General features: G+C 42.5%; 1 protein-coding gene and 1 long non-coding RNA gene across 4 annotated transcripts in view; one reads left to right on the top strand and one right to left on the bottom strand.

Annotated features, from left to right (window-relative positions):
• Positions 1 to 365: 365 nt before the first annotated feature.
• LOC311444359 lies at positions 366 to 2,965 on the top strand. The gene is made up of 2 exons (XR_014697846.1): positions 366 to 479; positions 883 to 2,965. It is a non-coding gene; the product is annotated as an uncharacterized lncRNA (long non-coding RNA).
• FBXW11 (F-box and WD repeat domain containing 11) overlaps positions 1,594 to 18,372 on the bottom strand; it is a 76,091-nt gene continuing 59,312 nt past the window's right edge. For all 3 annotated transcript variants that reach the window (XM_084535463.1, XM_084535462.1, XM_084535461.1), the window contains 8 exons: positions 17,083 to 17,220; positions 16,346 to 16,464; positions 15,068 to 15,317; positions 13,782 to 13,900; positions 12,909 to 13,019; positions 11,796 to 11,874; positions 10,064 to 10,252; positions 1,594 to 4,090 (listed from right to left, as the gene is read on the bottom strand). In XM_084535463.1, the coding sequence (XP_084391589.1) occupies positions 10,091 to 10,252; positions 11,796 to 11,874; positions 12,909 to 13,019; positions 13,782 to 13,900; positions 15,068 to 15,317; positions 16,346 to 16,464; positions 17,083 to 17,220 (978 nt within the window). In that variant the 3' untranslated portion in view covers positions 1,594 to 4,090; positions 10,064 to 10,090. The remainder of the gene's footprint in view (positions 4,091 to 10,063; positions 10,253 to 11,795; positions 11,875 to 12,908; positions 13,020 to 13,781; positions 13,901 to 15,067; positions 15,318 to 16,345; positions 16,465 to 17,082; positions 17,221 to 18,372) is intronic.

The raw sequence follows: 18,372 nt of genomic DNA, 5'->3' as shown, positions 1-18,372 counted from the left end.
CAAACCTCTCCATCACCTGGTTGCAGCCAGCAGCAGCCCGGGGTCCCTCATCCCCTGGGAGCATCGGGTCACAGCAGCGAAACCATCTGCTGGTGTAACGCGATCAGACAACGAGCAGGGTAAAACCTAATTCTCCTGCATATTTAACAGCCACGGCTCCCTCAGACCTTGAAATCTGAGAGCACTCAACAGCCTCTTCTTAACCGTGCCCAGATGGCCCCCAGTTCGCCCCACTCACCTGGTGCTCGCGGGCTGGTTGGTAGCAGCACAGCTGCATCATGCCCAGCAGCGCACCACACCCAGCTTTGGGCAAGAAGGAAAAGTCAAAAGGGGGCCCCAAAAACTCTGGGAGGATGTGTGAGCACCCAGCAGAGGAGCCTCAACTTCTCTACAAAGCTCTCCAGTGGGAATTAATGGAGACTGTTAAGAATATTAAGAATACAACTTGAAGAAAAAATAAAAATCAGAAGCCCACCCAGGTGAGATGGATTTTAAGTTTGATCTCAAAGTTTCTACTCCAGATTTTCACATGGCTCTTATGGATAACGATATTCAGAAAGACATTCACAAGGGCTTTAAATAGTTCAATGAGGCTCCACTTTTTACAATGCCCTTCTAGCAGAAAAATACATGAAGATTTCTCTTGCTTTCCTCTCAATGAAGTGCAGCTAATCTGAACAAAAGTGAAGTTTCTTTGAAATTATCCAGTGTCAGATTAGGCCAAGGAGAATAAAAGTAATCTACAGAGAGGAATTTTGAGTACTGAATTTGCTAATGCTTAGCCAGAACTTGCTTCATATTCTTAGCAGTGTTTATAGCACCTTTAAAAACATTTCAGGTGAGCACATCCAACCTACACCTTAACAAAAACACTTCCCACAGCAGATCACTGGTGAGCCCCATGGGAGGCACACGAAGTCAACCCAGTTGCCAAAGATGCCCAAAGCAAGATCCCAGCCAGAGCCCTCATGCTAAGAGGACGAGGCAGCGCCACAAGATCTGCACAAATCATTCTGGTCGGCCTGCTCGGAACTGAACTGTCAGCACTCATTAACCAAGCAGCAGCAGCAGTGATGATTTCTCAAATTCTTTAAAAGCAAAGCTTGCTCACAAATAAAACTGACAGAACATCAGGGGACAGAAGTAATACCAAAAACGTGTTGCCTTTTTGTTACTGATGTGATGCCACAGAACATATCCAACGATTTTTGTATTGTGGTTGTCTAACAGAAGACCTTTGAAGGACTTATGCACCCTCACTACACATTAGCAAAACAAAACCCAAGAAAAGCAGTTTTTCTTAAGACACAGCTAGCATCAGAAGACCCTTTATGTGCACAGGGCTCAGGGCACGAATTGCTTTAGTAGCCCAGGAAATGGGTAATACTTTAAAAAGTCTATCTGCGTCCTTGATAAAATAATTCTTGTGATGTCTCTGCTGATGCACGGACCAGAAGTGCTGCAGAGCAAAGCAGAGAAGTTTCTCCAAGATGGGTGAACTAGCTCAGTGCAGTTTTTCACCGCGTCCATGTTAACTAATGCATGATACCAACATTTAGTTAGATGATGTTATTGATCCATTTATTTGACAAATTAAGTTCAAACTTTTTTTTATTAAGCACATTCCACGGTACAAAGCTTTAGATCATGAACGATATCTGTACAATTTAACAGTTTCAATAAGCTGTTCATACACCAACTTTCCAAACAGATAATTGGCAAACATAATTACAAGTTAGAATTAGACTATCCCAGTGCTTTGAAACATTAATATAGCAGTAATGTACAGTTGCTCATTTATGTTAGCAAAACAAAGTCCAGAGTGCAGCCAGGATCACTACCATTAATCCCAGGAGTCAAGTTCCTTGGGTGCCAATCACAAAAGTCCACTGCTATGTTACACAAAGCACAAAGAAGTTTAGACCGCATGTTCAAATACCATTATCTCCCAAGGAAAAACAGGAATTTAAGTCTTACACATGCATTTAAAAAAGGACTCCATTTTTCAGAAACAAATACCTTTTTCTTCAGGGCTGCGACAGATTTTCTTTTTAAACAGTTTAATATTAAAGCTATTAGATGAGAAGGGTAAAGTAAGACACTTTCACAAACTACTGTCAAGCTTACCAAAAAGTGATCTTATGGACGCTTAGGAGCGCGTTTTTAACCTTCTGTACTTCATCACATTCGGTCATCTTGATGAAATAAATATCGTTGTAGTAACACGTAAATGGGAGTTAAGTTTAACTTAAACACTGATCCCAACACCTCTCTCAATGTGAAGGGTGAAGAGGAAAAAACCTTGAGTTGCACTTCTGTAACGTTTCAGTAATGTCTTGATGGATGCTTTCTCTGAACTTGTCTGACACAGAAATGCTGCACCTAACCATAGCTGTTCTGCTGGTAAGCTCAGGATCGATCCCTCAGCAATCTGACATCCCTCAGCCTTTCTGATTGTAAAAGGGAAAAATTCAAACCCAAGAAAGTGCTGCCAGAGGACAAAAATACACGACATACAATGATCAAAGGAATGACAATACATTTCTGTGCCAACACACATCTTCCCCAGGAAAACAGGTGTATTTCACGCTGAGTTTGACTGAAGCATTAAAGAAAAGCCACCAACAGGCGTAGTCACACATGGCTAATGGAGATAAAATATTCAAATTCGCATTTGTCCATGTCTTACTCTGACATAAGAAAAATGCAGTAGCGTTTATACGACCACATAAATTAGAGGGGAGACTATGACAATGTGAGAAACTACCGAGGTTTCCAAATTAAAGCATGCTAACAAAGAGAAACCATGACCAGGACATTGCAATATGGTTACAGCTGATAGCCACAGGTAAGAGAACTAGCATGGTAATCAGAACATTGACCTGAAGGGACCTCCACTCCACCGTAAGGAAGCGTCACAAATCAAACATAAATAAATTTAACTTTGGCCCATGGCACCTTCTCCATTGAGCAGACCAACTAATGCTAAAGAAGGACATCAGCAGGCCGTCGTGAGACCCTACTGGTGTTAAAAGAAAGACATCCGTAAATACTGCGGCACAAAATTAAGATACAGAACATAAATTAAACATTTTTTAATTTTTAAAAAGTTTAGAAATTACATTTTAAAATATGTAGTTCCCATTAAAAAAAAAAATCCTAATGAATACTGAAAACCTCCTTTTGCAGAGAAAATTTCTAGGTAACTCATATTAACCCCTACAGTGCCAGTAGTTAGAACATCCTGCTGCCAAGTGCTACCACATTTTGTATTAGTGTGTAGTGTCAGGAAATCCTGACTCCTAGCACCTGGAGGTTACACGGTTATGTACATTATATCTACATGCTTATACAGTATTTGAAATGAGGCAAGCACACATGGAAAGGTTTTACTATACCAAACATCAGGAAGCATAGGACGGCTGTAGTACAGAGCACAGTTAAAAGGAAACGACAGTGCTATACAACTAGTTTAGATAACCTAGCCTGAATTACAGGTAATTTTTAATTTAAAAGAAATTATTGGTGCAGAAACAAGTAAACTGTAATCCAAAAATATTACTGAGCAATTCAGAAATATTTCTAAGAGTCCAACGTACACTCCTATCAAACAAAACAGGCTCTGAATCTGTCATGAGATTAAAGTCTAAAGGACAATGGTGACTTTGAAAGCAAAGCTCTGTACATTCTGGGTATGTGTTTGGCACCCAAATTTCATTGGAGAATGTTTTTTTCTTTAAAGTCAGACAAAAGTGCAAAGCAATATAAATTAGGCCAAGTCCTTTCTTGACTTCTGATTTATTTCTGAAAAACAAGCCATCTGAGTTCAGGTTCTACGGACAATTTACACGTGAAGCTTTGGATTTCTCATTGCAGGGAAGGATAGGCTTCTGAAATTCATCTACTCCAAGTCAGTGAATTTGTAGTAAATTCAAAGACGACCACTGAGCAGGAAAGATTAAGAAATTTAGATATAGATTTGTGCTGCTTTGCATCTACACAGCATCTAGAACCAATTCTGACTTTAGATGTCGATCAACATCTTCAGGCATGTAGTAGCCAAAATCCAGTAGTTCAAGACTGTGAAACCCTGAAAAAGACAAAAGACAAGCTGAACTGGCAGAACCCAAGTGTCCAAAAGCAACATTTGGAGACATCTGGAGAAGGTTAGGCACATACCACCACTCATACACCAGGCTGAAACTACAGGAACAAAACACCTGCAGGGAGCACACCACTTACCGTGACACGTTCAGGGGGCCTTTACATAGCTCATTGTGCTACAAATACTTCCCTCAACGACAGACACCTCCTGGGACACTGCCCTCCTAACTGAATTTAAGAGCACATTCTGCAAAGAGCAGGATTCTCAACAGCCCACATCCTTGAGTGAGAGGTCCCTTCAGGTTGGCACTGTTCTCACGGGTGGGCCAGCCGCTAACCTTGCTCAGTGCCCCCACCTCACTGAAACTGCAGCCTCCAGCAGCTGGACTGCCTTCTCCTCCATGCTGCAGGGGAGCACGGTTTGCACTGATACAAATTTCAGCTCTTCCCGTGTACAGGATTTTAAAACAACAAAGTCAAGTAGTTTTACGTTTTGCTTACGTTGTCGAGTCATGTGATTCTTACAAGCCTGGAGGGGTTGGGGGACTTCAACTTCCCTGACATATCCTGGAAGCACAACACAGCCCTGAGAAAGCAGTCTAGGAGGTTTCTGGAGAGCGTGGAAGATAGCTTCCTGACGCAGCTGGTTAGTGAGCCTACCAGGGGAGGTGCCCCGCTAGACCTTCTCTTCACAAACAGAGAAGGACTGGTGGAGGACGTGATCGTCGGGAGCTGTCTAGGGCAGAGTGACCACGCAATGGTGGAGTTCACTATTCTTGGCGAGGCCAGGAAGGGGACCAGTAAAACCGCTGTATTGGACTTTCGGAGGGCTGACTTTGAGCTGCTCAGGACACTGGTTGGTGGAGTCCCTTGGGAGGCGGTTCTGAAGGGCAGAGGGGTCCAGGAAGGCTGGGCGCTCTTCAAGAGGGAAGTCTTAATGGCGCAGGAACGGTCTGTTCCCACGTGCCCAAAGACGAGCTGGCGGGGAAGAAGACCGGCCTGGCTCAACAGAGAATTGTGGCTTGATCTTAGGAGGAAAAAGAGGGTTTATAAGCTTTGGAAAAGTGGGCAGGCCACTAAGGAGGACTTTAAAGAAGTAGCGAGGCTGTGCAGGGACAAAATTAGGAAGGCCAAAGCTCATCTGGAGCTCAATCTGGCTACTGCCGTTAAAGATAACAAAAAACGTTTCTATAAATACATCAACACAAAAAGGAGGACTAAGGAGAATCTCCATCCTTTACTGGATGCGGGGGGAAACTTAGTTACAAGAGATGAGGAAAAGGCGGAGGTGCTCAATGCCTTCTTTGCCTCAGTCTTTAGCGGCAATACCGGATGTTCTCTGGATACTCAGTACCCTGAGCTGGTGGAAGGGGATGGGGAGCAGGATGTGGCCCTCATTATCCATGAAGAACTGGTTGGTGACCTACTACGGCACTTAGATGTGCACAAGTCGATGGGGCCAGATGGGATCCACCCAAGGGTACTGAGGGAACTGGCAGAGGAGCTGGCCAAGCCACTGTCCATCATTTATCAACAGTCCTGGCTATCGGGGGAGGTCCCAATCGACTGGCGGCTAGCAAACGTGACGCCCATCTACAAGAAGGGCCGGAGGGCAGACCCAGGAAACTACAGGCCTGTCAGTTTGACCTCAGTGCCAGGAAAGCTCATGGAGCAGATCCTCCTGAGAGTCATCATGCAGCACTTGAAGGGGAAGCAGGCGATCAGGCCCAGTCAGCATGGCTTTATGAAAGGCAGGTCATGCCTGACGAACCTGATCTCCTTCTATGACAGAGTGACGCGCTGGGTGGATGAGGGAAAGGCTGTGGATGTGGTCTACCTTGACTTCAGCAAGGCTTTTGACACCGTCTCCCACAGCATTCTCCTCAAGAAACTGGCTGCTCTTGGCTTGGACTGGCGCACGCTTCGTTGGGTTAGAAACTGGCTGGATAGCCGGGCCCAAAGAGTCGTGGTGAATGGAGCCAAGTCCAGTTGGAGGCCAGTCACTAGTGGCGTCCCCCAGGGCTCGGTGCTGGGGCCGGTCCTCTTTAATATCTTCATCGATGATCTGGACGAGGGCATCGAGTGCACCCTCAGTAAGTTCGCAGATGACACCAAGTTAGGTGCGTGTGTCGATCTGCTTGAGGGTAGGAAAGCTCTGCAGGAGGATCTGGATAGGCTGCACCGATGGGCTGAGGTCAACTGCATGAAGTTTAACAAGGCCAAGTGCCGGGTCCTGCACCTGGGGCGCAATAACCCCAAGCAGAGCTACAGGCTGGGAGAGGAATGGTTGGAGAGCTGCCAGGCAGAGAAGGACGTGGGAGTGATGGTGGACAGTCAGCTGAATGTGAGCCAGCAGTGTGCTCAGGTGGCCAAGAAGGCCAACGGCATCCTGGCTTGTATCCGAAACAGTGTGACCAGCAGGGCTAGGGAGGTGATCGTCCCCCTGTACTCAGCTCTGGTGAGGCCGCACCTCGAGTACTGTGTTCAGTTTTGGGCCCCTCGCTACAAGAAGGACATCGAGGTGCTTGAGCGGGTGCAGAGAAGGGCGACGAAGCTGGTGAGGGGCCTGGAGAACAAGTCCTACGAGGAGCGGCTGAGGGAGCTGGGCTTGTTCAGCCTGGAGAAGAGGAGGCTCAGGGGTGACCTTATTGCTCTCTACAGATACCTTAAAGGAGGCTGTAGAGAGGTGGGGGTTGGCCTGTTCTCCCACGTGCCTGGTGACAGGACGAGGGGGAATGGGCTTAAGTTGAGCCAGGGGAGTTTTAGGTTAGATGTTAGGAAGAACTTCTTCACTGAAAGGGTTGTGAGGCATTGGAACAGGCTGCCCAGGGAAGTGGTGGAGTCACCATCCCTGGAAGTCTTCAAAAGACGCTTAGATGTAGAGCTTAGGGATATGGTTTAGTGGAGGGCTGTTAGCGTTAGGTTGGAGGTTGGACTCGATGACCTTGAGGTCTCTTCCAACCTAGAAAATTCTGTGATTCTGTGATTCTGTGAGATCGAATTCGTAGCTAATTAAATCCGAACTTAATTCTACTTGCTACTTTCCCAAAATCACTTTTGTGGACTACGGCAAGTAACCCTGCTCTGGTACAGAAATTCTCATGAAAAGTTAAAACATCTTTAGGCACTTCCCCCTTGACTTCCCTTCCCCCTAGCCTACAGCCTAGTGCTTAATATAAGAATATTAGACTATCATATGGTAACAATTTTTATCATGTTACAATAAACAACAGGAATTCAACAGAAAGCAATAAAACTCTTGCAGCCAACTGCCAGGACTGTCAAAAATGATCCGCTTTGAAGAGACATAACATTGCAAGCCTTGTTAAAAAAAAAAAAAAAAAAAAAAAAAAAGCAAGGGCACAGGGCTGTTTCAAAATTCAGAAGACTATAATGTTTGAAAGAGTATAAAACTGTTTCATTAAATGTCATAATGAAATATTAGCTGTTTGACCATAATTGTATGTAGATTTATGTTTTGTGGATTCTGAATTCAGACAAACCTGTCATAAAGTGACATCAGAGCATCTCTCCTGTATAGGAAACAATTATTAAGGGACCATCGTTACCAACACCGACAGTTCCCAGGATATGGAGGCCTGCATTTTTCCAGTTCTGCATCATGGGACAAGTCAGACATAAGCCGTTCAAAACTGTCAAGTGTGCAGAATTTGAAAGGAAGAGCACACTGCCAAGGGTTCTTCATATTTCATCGACAAATCTCCATGACAGTGGATCTTATGGGCCACATATGGCAAGAAAGAAAGAACACCAGCATATTGCTGTTCAAACAAATTGAAATGCATTTTATTCAGCTCCTCATTTCTTTTGAGCTTAAGACACACCATGTATAGCTTTTCCATGAATCAAAGCTAATAAGAGAAACCTGCCAAATGCGCTGTGCTTCCTGTACAAAAGAATTCGCCAATCTCCACCTTACAAGCAAACAGAAGAAGGCACTAGAGAATGGACTGGAAGACGGATCAAGTTTGTGCCCAAAACTATTGTCACCTTCTCACACGGACTATTCTGTATGCATGAGAATGCGTGCAAAAATATTCTGAAAGAAAAGGCTTTCCACAGAGAGGGAAAACCAACTTCAACAAGCCCTGGAGTTCGCACACAGAAGTTCATCTAGGTAGTGACCCAGGTGGCACAGAAGGCAATGGCAGCATCCCTGTCTTAGACTAGGACAAAGTCCCTCTGGACATGACCATCAGTGACAGCATCAAGCTTTCCACAAGTGTGCCACCCTGGACTGAACGCAGTTCTGAAGTGGAAGTGACAGATAAGCAGCGCTGGAGGACCTGCCTGTTTGGGTGGTTTCAGGATTTATCTCCCAGGAAAATGCATCTTTTAGCCACTTCCCCACCTGACACAAAAGGTAAGTTTAGCACAGTACCTTATGCAGATTTCTGTTGGCCTTCCACTGCACACAGAATAAAGAAATCTTTATTCTTTTTATAAAGAATAGTGAGTTTTTATTAGATTACCCTTGCAGCAGTGCTCTTGATGTCAAAATTTCTTTGGAGCTCTTAAATTAACTGTTCAGTATGTTTTATTCAATACTGTAATAACTTCTGACACTAAAAGCTATGCTCAGATTTTGAGTGTTTCACTTAGAAAGGGAGCATAAGGACATACGCATGAAACAGTGTAGGGAATACAACTGATTCCCTAACACTCGAACAGGGCAGAATTCAAGTTTGTATGAGCAACAAGAGCTGATTTAACTGTTCTTCACTCAAGATCTAAGAGAGCTGGATATACACATTTCCTTTGGTTTTAAGGAAAATGAAGCAGTCAACAATTTCCTGAGGAATCCTTACAGGTAAAAGGAAAGTAACTTTTAAGAACCTGCATCCCGAAGAAGACTGAAGTCTTCACAAGGCAAGGTACTTCCTAGCCCAAAGATCCTACAGAAGGAATGGAAAAATCTGAGGAACTCATTGCCACAGCAGGAATAAACACAGATAGATAATGAAAATCCACGCTAACACCAAGACAGGGAAAGCTTTTCCCACAATGTTTAAGCCAACTACTAATTACGTACTTCAAATAAAATAAATCCTTCCTGTTGAGGCAACATTACTCCTAATTCCTGTCTCTGCGGTGTATCCACTTCCTTGGAAGCATCCAGGATCAGCACAGGCAAAGACGGGGCACTGGAGAAAGGGGCAACTGCTCTGCTTTAGTAAGGCAATTTGTGTGCTTCCAAGCCCCAGCATTCACAGCTATTTATAGCACAAAGTGCAATTGTTGGCAGCAATGTAGATGACATAAGGAAAAGAATCCACTGTTCTAACAAACAGATCTACAGCAGAGCTTTTACCCACCGTGCTTGGAGAACTAAAGCATGCTGAATTGCAGAAAAACGGAAACAAAATAGGTTAAGTCCACGGGCATCGTTTTTGACAGCTTTGAGTTGCCACGTTGCCTAGCGCGTCCTTTTTAGTTCTGAAAGCTTTCCCTGTCACGTGTGCATATCACAGAACTGCTTGTATCTGATGAGCACTTGTCCAAAGATCATACACATTTTCAGTTTGCTAGAGACACGTTACAGTGCTTGTTACAAAGATTTCAGCAGGGAAGAGGATGCTTCAAAAACGCTAAATGACCCTGATTTCACTGGGTACTCAGAATGCCTGTGCAGTATACCAAGTTTCCCCTCTATCTCCAAGAACACTGTGAACGCATAATAGCTTTCCATGTTTTACGTTAAGCACACAGCTATCAACAGGAGAGATTATAGAAGGCATGGAGCTAAGATACCATGACGTGACAAGTTCTATAAGCTGAAGCACGACCACAGGCTAGATAACACAAGTGGCATAAGGGCATAATAAAGGCATAATTTATTTTCTTAAGGAAAACAGCAGCTTGTTGTTTTGAGTAGGCCAACATGCAGATGGTGTGATAATTTTATGAATATGTTACATGTGAAAAGACAAAGACTTACCTTCTGAGGGTAGTAAAGTGCAGACTGTTATCTGGAGATGTAAGTGTATGTTCTAGATGGAGAGCGAGTCTCATTCTGGGCACTGGGTGGCACATTTAAGAAATCCCAAATCAGAATCGTATCGTCATGAGAACTACTAATGATCTGAAATTCATCAAACTGGAGTCTAAAGACACGTCCTGAATGTTCCTGTGAGTAACATGAAATCAGTTAGCAGGCCAAGAAGAGGATAACATTTCATTACACTTGTACTCGCACATGTATCTGGACACAGAATGGGGTATTAAAATTCTTGTGCACTGGTTAAGAAGCCCTTCATTTATAATTGCACTTGAGTTTAGGAAAAGCAGATTTCATACTTAAGCTTTTTTTCAGCAAAATACACAGCTTTCAAATCAAATGCTTGTAAAAACCCTGCATCTCCCCTAGAGGGGCCAGCTGTAGATGCTGAGGTTATTAAAGACAAAAGCAGCCTATCAATCAAGAAGCAGCAATTTACAAGGTTGGCTGGCACTGACACTCTACCAGGGCTCCTTCTCTTACATCAGACCTTGCATTCAACACTGCTGCTAACCCAATTTCTGCATAGCCCTACCACACCACATCACAGCTTCATCTAGGACACGTCGCTGAAAGGATCATTATGGCTCACTTAAGAGTAAAGGCAGACTGTGTCCAAATGCTGCCGTATAAAAATGAGGTGGAGGGGTACATGCTCCATCAGCTCTTTCAAAAAAGCTCAAAATGACACTAACAGGCCCAGAAAAGGTTCTCCTCTTTGACCTGTGTACCCATTTTTAAATCAATTTAAAAGGATTACACGACCTTTAATAGAGAACTAAGCGGAGCTGTCAAATTCATCTCCAAACTATAATCTGAGCTACAGTATGCTCACTGAAGGGAAAGAACCAACTTGTTACTGAAAAACTAAACATACTGCATTCACAGGGAATACAAGAATGGTTAAATCTCCTCTCCATGCAAAGACTACTGAAATGAGGAAAAACTAGAAGCATTTCTAGCAATGCAAGCTCTTCTGCAGGTGTTGGAAAGGCCAAGCACAAGCTAAATATCCCAGTTACCATCACATACAGACAACTTTGGGTCGCTACTAGCTTGGACAAATGTCAAACTGACTCCTGAAGTAAAATTTCATGCACATTTCAGTGAAAAGAACAACTAAGTCACTACCCCAATATCTATATTTAAGTCTATCGTAAATCAAAACCTTTATTAAAAGGAAAAATACAGCTTAAGCAACAGCCTTAACTCTGGTAGTCCCCTGATACGATTACAGTTCCTGTGGCAAGCCTTTCAACTCATCCCCCTTTCTCTTAACACATCTCTTCCTTCCAAGCTGTTTGGGAAAGGCTCACAGAATTCCTCCCCCCACCCTCTCCCTTAATAAGGGGAAATTCAAAGCCACCATTACAATGACATTAGGGAACCACACCAATAACTAGAATGATCTGACACACTGTCAGGATGATTTATTTTTGGAGTATTTGAGAAAGTAAAACTAGAAAACCTTAACTTTTTCATTTAAGCTTTGATCCAAGTAATTCAGAATATCGTGATAAATACATTTTTCTTTATTCTTAGCATAAGAAACAGACTAGGCTTTACAGAGAACACCCTGAGTTTCTCACCTATCCCACTACAAGGGAATAACACACCTCTCACTCTCAAATAAGAGATTTCAGATAACTCCAAATTAATTAATTTTACATACCACTAATGTACGCAAGCATAATGTACTTGCTGGGGCACGAGGGTCAAGAGCAGCTTGCAAGTCCCAAACTTTAATTTTGCTATAAAGTAAAATAAGAAGGTTATAATCATGTTTTCAAGTATAAACATAGAAAAAACATCTAAAAGCAATGATAAGAACTCCAGATTTTCCCTTCAGCTAATTTATCAACATCAAGCAAAATGTTCTCATTTATTAAATACTACTGCTGAATCTCACAAAACACAAATAGGTTTGTACTTTTTAGCAGCAAATACAACGATGCCTTTGTGATGGACCAAGTGGGTTGTTTACATTAAAGACAAATTAACTATTTTTATATACACAACCCATTTCAGAACTGCAGAGCAAGTCAAAAGCCGACAGCACTACTGATGAATTGCAAAGATCCAACAGGAATTAGGCTGAGACTGCCAACCCCAGTGGCACAACAAACACAAATAAAACGCTAGAGACAAACAGTTCAAGAATTGTTTTTAACAGCTGTACTGTTCACTTGAAGTACAAATTGGACAGAGAAAGAACTGGAGAATTTGGACACAGATGTAAGTTGGCCTGAATCTAATCAGCAGTGAAAACACTTCTGTCTTGCAAGAAGTGCTCATGGTGGGGACTCCTACCTTCAACTTACCAGAAAGAGCAACTGAAGAGTTCTGAGAGCCCTACAAGGTATGTTTACTCCTTCAATAAAGATTTTGTCTTAAAATAAACTAACAGAAAGAAGAAAAAAAAGAACACCTAAAGTACTCTGAGTGCATGGACCTGGCAAGGAGCAATTCCTGAGAGAAGAGACAAAAGAATGCATACTTTTTTAGACTAGTGGTCACTTCGGCCAAATAAAAGTTTGTTTTCTGTGAAAAGTCAAACTTGAGTGATAAAACAATTTTGGTGTGTACTGAAGAGTGCCAGAAAAGCAGTTTGTCTACTTAAAACTGCAGCCTGCTGTGCTGAAATGCTTGAGGTGAAGCCACTCAGTTAAATATTGATCCATCACTCAAGTCAGAAGAGAACCCTTATTTTGCACACAAGACCCGGAGGCTTTCACAAGATGCTTTGTTAAAGCAAAACCTTTTGAAATTGCTTTCAAAAACGTACCCATCATAGGCTCCACTAACAATTCTCTTGTTGTCGAACCTGATGCATCGAACCAGTTCTTCGTGGCCTTCTAACACTCTTAAACAGGCACCACATTCAATGTCCCATAGCCTTCAGAAAACAGAAGAAAAAGTGAGTGCTTCGGGTTCAGTATCGCTCCTTAGGACTTACATGCAGCAATTTAAGCATGCTATCAAATGGTTTTCTGGGGAAAATATCATAATTTGCTAAAAAAAGAAAAAAAAAAAAAAAAAGGCAGCTGGTAGAACTAGATGTCCCTTTCATGCAATTCAGAGAGAAATTTGTGTTGCAGCTGGAGTGTATCAAAAATAACCTACTCATTCAAAATTACATGCAATTAATTTTTATATTGACATGGTTTAGTGGGTGATATTGGCAGGGGAGGGGACAACATGACAGTTGGACCAGATGATCTTGGAGGTCTTCTCCAACCTTAATGGTTCTATTATTCTAAGTGTTGCATACTTGCTAAATAATTTTAGGAAATCATAATACTTTTTTTCTATTCTGCATAAATCACTGGTTACTAGAGGTTCCGAAAGTAACTAAGAGAACCAGTGACCAATATCTTGCTCATCTCTCCAATCAGGAAACAAGATGACGAACTACAGGAATAGACAGTTTTGCTTACCTTTGTCTGAACCTCATGGTCTCACTTTTTCGTGAGGATGTGATACGTTTACTCTCTCACTGAATTAAGTATCAGTTACACATCATCTGCCCTAACGGCCAGCCCTACCAAAGATGCTTTTGCACAGGTAGGGCAGCAGCAAAGGTGGTGGTGGTGAGGAATCCTGTTATCACGTACAAACATGCTCTGTTACACATGGAGAACAGCTTGTTGGCACCTACCTAATGGTATTGTCAGAAGATCCACTGACAACTAGTCGATCCCTGTACTGCAGGCATGCAATGCCACGCTTGTGCCCATTTAGAGTACGAACAAACTCACACGTACTTGTGCTCCAGACCTGTGAAATGTGAGACAAACATTCCTCTGAGAATTATGCTCAAAGAAAGGCTTTTTGCTTTCAACAGAAGCCGTTACGAACTCAGAAGTTTGAGGCTGACCTTTGCTGGACAGTAGAATGAAAACTTGCTTATGGGGTGTTAAAGGAAGACTGGCACTATGGGGCCTAGCAATGACAAGAGCCAGCAGCACTGCTGTCCTACTGCACATCAAGTCAATGAGAAAGATTGGGGGGTGTTAGGGGAAACAGAGGGAGGGTGATAAACAAAACATTCTGAAATGGTAGATATTGCTCCAACAATTTCGAGAACTTGACACTTGAATCACTTGGTAAGTTAGCAATCATTTCTACAAGTGGAAGTTACCCCATCCATACACAAAAATAACCCCTATTTTTTACCTAAGAAATTTCTAGCAATCTACTTCTAAGAGAAGACCAAAGCTGTAGCCTGTAAAAGTTTGGTGGCTGCTGCTTCTTTAAGATTAAATTATTTGACCAACTTTGCCCGTTGCTGGTGAAATGTAATTGAAGTTCTAATCTAAAGTATCCATGTAAATAAAGTGGCTCATTTTCCAACAGAGTGCAGCAGGATCTTTGGCAGATATTTGGGCATGAAACTGCCAAGAGCTTTTTGGCACAATCTAGGGTAGCTCTGGTTCTAGAGAGGGAATGGGGAAACGCCTTGATTATATTAATACACTTCGGGTAACTCAAATCTTCTGGTATGTAAGAGTCTTCAAATACAGCACTTTAATTCTTCAAACATGGCAAAATTTGGTTTAGCTGCTGGGAAGGTGTGGTGTGGAAAGGCAACTGCTGATAAATTTCACGTCTGGAACAGGACTGCCAATTGAAATAAAAAATACTGTTTGGAAAAAGGCACAAAATGTGCCACATTTAACAAACAAACCGATCTAAAGACTGGAGTTCAAACAGTGAGCAGGCTTTACTTTCTTGCAATTGTACAACAGAAGCCACAAAAATGTTACGAGCCTAGTTATGTGCATACAGACATTAGCAGCTAGTACAAGGAAGCAGCTAGCTGAACGGTAAAGTAAAAGGCACAGAACTTTATGAAAACCTCAGCTATTCGGGTTTAGATTGCAACACTCAAGCTTTTCTGGCTTGGTAGACATTCAGACCTAGATGAGAGCTCTGCCAACTTACTTTAATGGTCCTGTCACCTGACGCTGACACAATGTACTTGTCGTCAAAGTCTACCACGTTAACAGCAGCACGATGGCCAACTAAGACACGGCGCAGGGTGATGTCAGTAGGCGATGCCATATCCCAGACAGCAATGGATCTGTCCTTCGAGCACGTCACCATTAAGCCGTTACTGAACCTCAAATGAAGCACTGCTTCATTGTGATGAATCAGCGTGTTCAGAACTTCACCTGTATTTACATCCCAAACTCTGTAAAACAAAAGAATTTTATGCCAAATGGAGGAAGGTGACTACGTGCAGTATGTAGTGCAAACACAAAGCTCTGCAACCATCTCTAACATGGAGCTCTCCGGCTACTTAACTCCTCTTTGGAAGGGCAGGAAGACAGGAACTGGGGAAGTATCTGAGTTCACTTCTTAAGAGTCACAAGCGATAATTAACAGCAGTGAGCAGTTAAGCCAGGAAAAGCCTAAGCTGGGACCACTGGTAAGAGGAAGGGCTGCATAACAATAAGGACAACTCTACACCTCCTTCTAGTATGATTAGAACATATATGATCTATAAATTATTAAAAAAAACAAACAAACAAACAAAAAAAAAACAGAAGAAATACTACCCAATGTGTTTTTTTCAGTTTTATGCCATTCATCCAGTTAGCACTTACCAGTAGCAACTGGAAGGTAGCACCCTCCAGGGCTACCTACTAGCTTACATCAAGCAAAAATCACTACTGATTTTACAGTAACTGAAGGCTGCTACCATCAGTTCTTAAGTTTTATAGATTGCCACTGGTAACACTGATACAAGACACCAAGAAAGACACAATGTTCTTCCAATGAACTGTACCTGAGCATATGTGTATTGGACATCATCTGACCAGTGAATTCATTGCAAGAATTTAAACCCATCAAAATCACAGTCAGATGAGCACTCCATATACACCAAGTTTCCTTCCATTAAGTCATAACTAAGCTATGTCAGGTGACATGAGAAACCCTAAAGGAGGAATCACCACATAGTTGGCCCATCAGCCATTCCACTTCACATTGAGTCCTACAGGTCAGTCTTTCAAAATGCATAACACTAAAAAGCACGAGACAAATTTGGAAAAAAAAAGTGCTGAATGTGATGCTTTGCAAAGTGCAAATTACTTATTTTGGGGATAATTGTATCATATTTATATTAGGGATTCTGACATTTGGAGATTATTTCAAGTGTTTCCAGTCCTAATACTCAATTTTTATTTATTTTTTTTTTTTCAAAAACGTAACACTCACCTGACTGTAGAATCTGAAGATCCAGTTACAATGACTCTTTCATCATACTGCAGACAAAGAACTGAGCCAGTATGTCCTGTTAATACTTTCAAACATTCCAAGCTTGTCTTGTCCCAAATCTGTGGAAGATAAGAAGTATAAATGACTTATCAAGATCCAGAACATGGATTCAGGAAATTTAAGCACTGCTGCTGCTGAAAAGGGAGGAAGAAAACCAGAGAGTGCCTGTCCAAATAGAGGGTCTGTCCTGTCCTCCCTTTTAACTTGAAGTCTCTTTGACGCAAGTTTTTGACAGAACAGTGAGATAAACAATGATAATGAAAAGATAAAAGCCTGGTTTGCAAAAAGAAATGCCATGGCACTCAGGGAATATTAGCATGAAAGCAGCCTATTTGCATGAAAGCTACGTATTAGCAAGGAAGAAAGACACGGCTAAGGACAGTAGGCAGTACACCGCCTTCATTTGTGTACGTGAACTCTGATATCACATCCTGAACAAGCGTTTCTCTGCTTGTTCAGAGTCAGTGCATGCATTTCTTTGTAGCCACCAGTGTTGATTTCCTGAGTGGCAGTCTGCAAAGTTCCTAGAGCAAAACGCAGGTGAAAACTTTGCAGGGCTACAGAGGACATCCCATCTCATAAACCCTGCACAGATAAACGCTACCCCAAGAAGAGACGAGAGACATCAAGGAAACGCCAACAGCTGTCCCTCCAAAGCAGATTTACCCAGTGTTTACCTTAATGGAGTTATCTCGTAGGCCACTGATTATCTTTTCATCATCGTACTGTAAACAGTAGACACCTTTGCTGTTTTCGGAGCGGCACTGAATCCTTTGCAGATTATGTCGCCCACATCGCCAGTTCGATTCTATAGTCTGACAAGAGGGGAGATGAGCAGGAGTTAGGCACGAGGCTGCGTGCTTGAGCACGATCACTCCAAAACGCCCAGCAATGCTTCCCACTGTTACAAAGCCCACCCTTAAATTTAAAGCCTAAAGACTTAAATGTTTCCTTCCCTCCACCCACAAAAATACACAAAACAATGAATTACAATTTTATTTTCTCATGACAAGAGCTACTTGGAATTCAGTTTCCCCCTGTATTGACACCACCACCATCTGACAGCAGCAAAGACCAAACTGGGAACGTGTATGACACCATGCTCAGCATCACCAGAGCAACACAGAGGCCCACACGGATGTTGTCTGCAGAGTTCTTGTAGTGTCCCATCCCTTCCCCTACCCAGCCATTTCACCTGGTAGCTGTTTTTATGCATCCTAGGGATTTTGAGACACGAAAGCTGCTACTAAGCACCTTAAAGCCTGAAAAAAAATAAAACTAACTGGGGCTATAAAAATTAAACCATCTGAAGAATAGCTAAAGGTGTCTTGTTTTTGTTTTTTTTAAATCCCCCCCAACTTAAAATCTACGTGTAATTCTCAACATTTTTATTCTGAAATACATTTTTAAGGTAAGAGACCTGACACCTTCAGAGGAGACAAACTATTTCATAGCAGAACCAGAATATTTCCACCTTTTCTTCTGCTGTACTACTTGTGTGAAGACCAATGTTGGTTTCAAACAAATGTGGGATTTTAAGAAACATGGGATTTTGGTTAGAAAGCCTGAAACGAGCACTGTAAGAGAATCAATGCAAAGAACACTGGGACAACACCCGCAGTACGCAGCGTGGCTGGGATGCCTCCCACCTTCCAGTACAGGCACCCGAACACACCACGGATTTGACTGTTTCCCTGGTGCCACCCCAGTACTGCACAGAAACCCGGGGTGAAGCTGCTCAACTGTCAGTTTGTTTGGAAAAGCAAATTTACAATCAAATCCTAACTATAAAAGCAATGCCAGGCACCTCTGCTGTTCCATGCAGTTCACTCTCTCCTCTCCAGGATTGGAAAACAACTAAAAAGATAATTAAAGGCAAAAGTACAGTGCAAGTGTGACCTCCCAGTTCTAGGAAAACATGCCTGTTTGAGGGGAAAACAGCCTATCACTGTTTTCCATGTGTTTGC

The sequence above is a fragment of the Aythya ferina genome (genome assembly GCF_964211825.1).
Source record: "Aythya ferina genome assembly, chromosome: 14".
Classification (NCBI taxonomy): domain Eukaryota; kingdom Metazoa; phylum Chordata; class Aves; order Anseriformes; family Anatidae; genus Aythya; species Aythya ferina.
Note: the sequence above shows the minus strand (reverse complement) of the source record. Positions and strands in the feature narration are given on the sequence as shown.